We start from the raw sequence: 6,986 nt of genomic DNA, 5'->3' as shown, positions 1-6,986 counted from the left end.
GTTCTTTCATGACTATTGTTATTCGGATATTGATTTTGATTTCTTAGTTTATAATATTGGTTTATATATTCAATCCTGCAATTAATTATTTGATTGCTTGATCACCAATTGAATACTATCTACGAATCTAGAGTTGAACTCAAAAGTGGAAATTCTAGATTGCATATAGGATTGAGTAGAGCAAGTTCTTGAACCTGGGCATCAGGGAACGGATTCGCGGTTAGGATAGACATATACCTAATTGCCTTGCTTGGTTAATTTACAGGAATTATAAATGCGTTCTTGTTAGTTCTAATTTCATAGACATATAGGAGTTAGGTTAGCTTGAATAGGTGAGTAAGAACTCGACAGATTCTTATGAGCAATATTAACTCTGTTAACCAATAAACTAGATAACTTAGTCAATTCAATTGAAGAATACAATAGGAATGTTAGATAGCCCATAACCCTAGATCGTTTTCATTACATTGATATCATAAAAATCTGCTCTTTCTCTGTTCAAAGTTCATTATTTATATTCTTTATTTAATTAGTTTAGAATCAAATACTTCTAGGTTTAATTCTTGTTTAGATAATTAGGATAGTCTAAATTAGTTAATAGTTAATCACAAGTCCTCGTGGGATCGACATCCGACTTTTAGTCACTTTATTACTTGACGACCGCGTGCGCTTGCGTGTGCGTTTGGCCGCAACAAAGTGTAACAAAAGGCTATTATGTGTGACACTACATCCTTAATTTCTTCTAGTTTCTAGTTAGTTATCCATTATCTCTTCATCAAGCAAAGCTGCAGCCAAAGTTTTTGCTTCCTCAGCCAAAGTTTCAGCTCCTGTTTTTATCATCTTCTCATCTAATACACATGGCGTAGAGCATAGGCACCTTCTGAGGATTTTGCTACAACGACCATTAGTAAATCCCTCACAGATACAAGCTTCTCTGCATGGTGTTTTGGTAATGCATAATCCAGAGAAGGTGATGCTTTCTGCTTCGCATTCTCTAGCTTGCACCTCTACAATCATTCATATTTACTAACAAATGTTAGAACAAAAGAAAAGATGGAATTGAAAGAAAGCCTTTAAACATGAATAAATTCACGGTTCTTAAAGAAATATGTTGAAGAGAAGCCTTGGAGCAACGGGTTCGAGCGTGAAAGCAGTGAAAGTAGTCACCAATGCTTGTATTAGAGTAGGTTGTCTACATCATATCCCTTGGGATGCGGACGGTGGCGGAGGTAGGATTTCGATATGGAGGTTCAAAAAAAGAAAAAGTTAAAAATTAAAAAAAATAAAAAAAAGATTGTGGCCAGTGGAAATTAAACCACAACCTTACAAACGTTTTGAACCTCTTTGACCACTAAGCTATGCTTTTAGGCTTTGTTGAGGAGATTCATAGTATAAAATATAGAGGTAAAAATCGGATTTTGCCTTATATTTACAGTATAATTTTCCGGCGAAGGGGATTCGATAACCCCCTTCCGCCCCCCTAAATCCGCCCCTAAGTACGACCCTTCCTCGGACCAGAGTGAATGCAACACACTTTGTACACCGGGATGCCTTTTTTCTAAAGAAAATAGATTGTTCCTATACTATTTTGAAAGAACTAATGCAAACACGGCAGAAGTGTAACCTCATGTTCATTATAATAATTTATGACCACACTTGTATAATTAGTACAGAATAATTAGTCACACTAACAAAAAATACATCAAAAAGATGAACAAACTTGAAAATTTATGCGGTAAAAGAAATTACTTGAAAAAATAATAAGAAGTGCAACTTCATATTCATTATAATAATTTAAACCAGTCATGCCGATATAATGGGATTTTAGAGGAATAAATGGAGACAAACCATAGGCAACAAAGAGCATCATTGCCAAGACTGCAAATGCCATGAAACACAAGGAGCGAGCCATAGTCTCTTTGAATGAGTAAAAAATGATAGGAATTTTAATAATAAGAAAGATTGCAATTCAGAGGTGTGAATGAGCAGTAACTCAACAGAGGTATTTATAGGTGCTAAACTAAGAGTAGACAAATTTTGAAGCCAAAAAAAAAAAAAAAAAAAAAAGAAAATAAGAGAAGATAAATTTAGGCCAACAACGTGAAGCAAATTATTGCACCAGAGTTGTTGATAATTTGAAGTTTGGACTTTGCAGATACATATTTCTTTTTTCTTTTTTCTTTTGTCTGTCACCGGTTTTGAATTAGGACCTCAGTTAGTGTTGATTTGGCCCGTGTGACGACCCAAAGGGTCATCACCTGTTTTCTTATCCATTTTTGTGCTTCCGAGGCCTTGAAAACTTCATTTATAGTCGCCTCGTTTTGTGATATTGAGCAAAGGCTTAGCTTATTTTCATGGAAGTTAATCATGAGTTAGAAATGGTGATAATAGAAATGTTTAAAATTTCGAATTGAGATTGGCTATAGCAGGTTCTCCCTTGCCGGGATGAGTATACATGTACTGTTGAGTTCCCTTGCCGGGATAGAGTATTTTATGATTAATCCCCCTGCCGGGATTTGTGGTTATGATTACTGTAAGCTGTGTATATTTGGAACAGGTTGCTCGCGCCAACATACGTTATATTGGATCGGGTTGCACGCCGCAACATATAATGTATTGGGTCGGGTTGCACGCCGCAACATATATTGTATTGGGTAAGGTTGCACGCTGCAACAGGTGTATATTATAATTAGTGGATCGGGTTGCAGGCCGCAACAGTTATGTTTATATGTACAGATCGGGTTGCGCGCCGCAACTGTAGTGCTATCATATTGTTTTGGACATTGTACTGTTCCTTCGTATTTAATTCAGTTTCTGCTAAGTCAAACTATTTCCCCGAGGCATGTACCCCCTCCCTTATAACTGCTCATTACCTGTTTATTTTTCTGCAATATATTATATAACTGCACAGGTTTGTCTGGAGTCTGGTACTAGCCTCGTCACTACCTCGCCGGGGTTAGGCCAGACACTTACCAGCACATGGGGTCGGTTGTGCTGATGCTACACTCTGTGCTCTTTTGCACAGATCCAGCTGTCGGAGCAGCTTACGGTGCGCAGCAGTAGTCAGGGAGCCGACCTTCAGTCCACGAGACACCGAGGTAGCCTTGCAGGCGTCCGCAGGCCCGGCGTCTCTTCTATCTTTTATTTCAGTCTGTTATCTCATGCATTTCGAGACAAACGGTTATATTTTCTTTCAAACGGTTGTATTTAGCACTCTTAGTAGTTCGTGCGTATGTGACACCAGTTCTTGGGTAGAGATTTATGTTGAGTTTCCGCATTGTTGTTCAGTTTCTTTAATCTAAGATTTCCGCTTATTTACTTTATTCCGTTGTTTTCATGATATTAATGATAATTGTTAAAGGTAGTAAATTGGTTAATGCTAAAGGTAGTTAAGGGTTGGCTTTTCTAGCTCTCATCAGTAGGCGCCATCACGACTTTGTTAAAGGTAGTAAATTGGTTAATGCTAAAGGTAGTTAAGGGTTGGCTTGCCTAGCTCTCATCAGTAGGCGCCATCACGATTCCCGAGGATGGAAAATCCGGATCATGACAGCCCGTGTACAGGTAAAAGTACTCTTTATAATATACTCATGATTTGAAACCAAAACTTCTATTTAAGGGTAAAGGAATCATATTAATTCCACTACAATTCTTGATGGTTTAAAAGTATCCCAAGGTTGGAGCTTTATAAGGAATCAATGGCAAAAATATAACTTTTTCTAATGATAAATGTTGTTTTAGGCACCACTACGACACAAGGGTAGTTAACACTTTAAAAAATTCTCCCAAAGTTTTTCAAAAATTTGCTTAACCTATTGAATCTAGACGATAGAATTGGTTCTCAAATTTGTCCAATTTACTGCAAGTAATAACAACACGGAATTAATAAAGTAAAGAACGAAGCACAAACTTTTACGTGCAATATAACTCTGGCTTAAAATTGTAAAAATCATGACCTAATCCAGTAACATTTAATTCAAACTCCACGTGTATTTAGAGGGTTTCTGGTTTCACATGAATTCATGTCTCCCCCTTTCCAAATCATTAATATATATATATACATATATACATATATATATATATATATATATATATATATATATATATCACCATATCAGTAACATTATAATCATTCACCCTTATTACTCCTTGTTGCGGCGTGCAACGATCCTACCAGTCCACNCATATATATACATATATATATATATATATATTATATATATATATATATATATATATATATATATATATATATATATATATATATATATATATATATATATATATATACATTTATATATAAGCATTCCCAAGCTCAAAGAGTTTTATTGTGAAACGATTATTTAGTGCACCTATTACAAGAAATCGAGGTTTTAAATTCCATGTTTGTCTTATTGTTTCCTATCTTTTTCTATAATTGAAATCGTAGTGTTATGTATTCTTCGTAAGAACGTAAAGATTAAACTCGTCCAATATAAATATTGAATTCATCGCTTCATAATAGTGTACGGTGCACTCAATTTCACAAGTCACACCAAAACTTAGGCCAAAAATTTAATAAAAGTTAAAGTTGTTCAATTTCTAATAATACAAAAACAAATTTGATGTTTTACCACAACATAACATATAAAAATTGGTGGCATTCAAAGTTTACGACAGCTCTCGCGACACGTGAAAGAAGAATTAAGTGCAGAATCACATGCTGCAGTTTGAAGTACAGTACTTTACTTCATATGAGTTGTCAACTCATTTTCACAATACAAGAATCCAGAGTTCGCTCAAGATTTGAAGGTTATGAGTTCGAAATTTTAGTCATTTTAAGTTGTTGGGTTCTAAATTGATATGTACAGAGGCGAATTCAGGATTTAAAGTCTATGGGTTCAACTTTTAAGAGTTTTAGCATTAAACCCATTATATTTTTAAAGTTATAGGTTCATATTTACTTTGTTTGCAATTTTAACGAATTTTTACATATTAATTTTTACTTCGCTTTGAAAGCTATAGGTTCAATTGAACCAGTTAGTAACAAATTACATCTGCCCCTAAATATGTATGTATGTAATGAATTTCTTAAGATCATACAGAATTTGGATCAAAGTTATTGGATTATGCTCAGTGTTGCTCCCAAACGCACACGCAAGTATACGTGGTCGACAAGTAATATAGGATTGTAAGTCCAGATATAGTACCCATAGGGACTTGTATAAAATACTCGCTAAATCACTAAAATTGTTATTCAATCCGGCTAAAATCAAAGTCCAATAATATGATTATATTATTCTATGATTCTAAATAATAACTAAATTATCAAGTAACGAGTTGATTGTTGTGTATTCAGTAGAGACAAGTATTCCAGGGTTGTGATGGATTCACCATTCGTATTGTGTTCTAATTAACTCTCCCTTTCATATAATTCACTCATGAATGCTAATTAATCGATAATTGCTCTCATAGCCTTCTCCCGAAGTACTACTCGCCTATTCAAAATAGATTAACGCCTATATTCCTATGAAATCAATCTATTAAGAACGCATTAAGATTACGATATTTAATTAAGCACGGTGACTAGGTATATTCCTATCCTAACCACAAATTCGCCCCCCTAAGGGTTAAGATCATGCTCTCTTCAATTCTTCTCTAATCTAAACACGGCTTTCCCAGGCATAACATAGATAGTAAATAGAACCTAACTGCTGGCCAGACAATTAAGCAATTATATACAGAATTGAAGAAACAACCATATATTGGTGAATTATAATCAAGGTCAAGCTAATATCAAACAACAATATTCATGGCTAAATCACAACTCCAGAACAATGGGTGTTTAGCCACTCATGATGTAATCAAACAATTGCATAATTGTTGAATCAATTGAAAATACTAGAAAAAGATGAAGATAACTGAGAATTCTCTGCTTCCTCATGATCCCGTGTGTGTTTTTCCTCCAAAGTGGCGTCTCCCCCCTCAAAAATAGGTTTAGTCTTGCTTTTATACGTGTTGGGTAGGTCTAGGGCCGAATAAACCATGTCTAGGGTAAAATAGGACAAAATCACGTCACCGCCCCCCTGGATAGCGCCAGGCGCCCTCCACGGCGCTCCGATATTTTACCTTCTGTTTCTGGCGCCACAGGTAGGGCTGGGCGCCACAGGTGGCGCCCAAATTCGCAAGTTTTCCGGTTTCGTTCGTTTTGGCTCTAATTTTGCACGTTTCGCCCCCAAATTGCTCCTGAATCATTCCTACACATAAAAACACTTCAAATCAATATAAATCATCACATTTACTATCCCAAATTCACGAAACAAAAGTAGAATATGAGGCGATATACATAGAAATATATATGCTTTAAGCTAAACATCACTCAGCCCAAATGAATAAGTTAGATGAAGTTAGGCTCAGCTCAAATGGATAAACTAACATAAACTAAGTTAACTAATGATTTGTATTCTATTTTCTGCAATTTCAGTACAACTTATATATGATTAAAAATTTAATATTGACTTTATTTTATGTTTATGAGGGAATTCAAGTTAATATCAAGTCTCTCCCATTGCCCTCGTGCATGGGCGGAATCAGGAGTGGTAAGGGAGTATGGATAAATTTCATTCGTTAAAAAATTAAACTATATAAAGACAATCTAGTGTACAAAATATTCCACAATCATATAGGGTTCGAGAAAGAGTCGCATTCCTAGGAGTATGTTGTAGAAAGTGTCCTAATGGAAGCATTAATGGTTGTTTTCACTACTCAAATTCGTAATGTATAATCACATGGAGACAACCTCATTGTTATTCCAAGGCTCCCCTTCCAAAATTTATATGTTGTATATTGTTAAAATACTTTTTCATTATATAGTAGATGATAAATTTATTTATTTTATTTTACTATTTTATATTTTAAATTTCCATAGTAAAAATCATCGCGTTGTAACTAACTCGTAAAAGAAAGAAGTTTAATATCAGCTCTACTTTTTTCATGAATATCCAAATGGT

The 6,986-nt window shown here is 34.9% G+C and overlaps 1 protein-coding gene across 1 annotated transcript; it reads right to left on the bottom strand.

The window, feature by feature from the left end:
• Positions 621-1,979, bottom strand: LOC109231793 (defensin-like protein). The gene is made up of 2 exons (XM_019397431.1): positions 1,849-1,979; positions 621-1,007 (listed from the first exon to the last, which is right to left on the bottom strand). Exons 1-2 carry the CDS (start codon positions 1,910-1,912, stop codon positions 754-756), a joined length of 318 nt encoding a protein of 105 aa, XP_019252976.1. The 5' UTR covers positions 1,913-1,979; the 3' UTR covers positions 621-753.

Source organism: Nicotiana attenuata, chromosome 8, assembly GCF_001879085.1.
Source record: "Nicotiana attenuata strain UT chromosome 8, NIATTr2, whole genome shotgun sequence".
Lineage (NCBI taxonomy): Eukaryota > Viridiplantae > Streptophyta > Magnoliopsida > Solanales > Solanaceae > Nicotiana > Nicotiana attenuata.
The sequence above is the reverse complement of the archived record's forward strand: the minus strand, read 5'-3'. Positions and strand labels throughout refer to the sequence as shown.

Bases quoted from the DNA above. Each gene is read 5' to 3' on its own strand.
- LOC109231793 (XM_019397431.1), bottom strand. From the start codon at position 1,912: ATGGCTCGCTCCTTGTGTTTCATGGCATTTGCAGTCTTGGCAATGATG. The intron at 1,008-1,848 runs GTTTGTCTCCAT...GAATGATTGTAG, and splicing joins GATGCTCTTTGTTGCCTATG to AGGTGCAAGCTAGAGAATGC.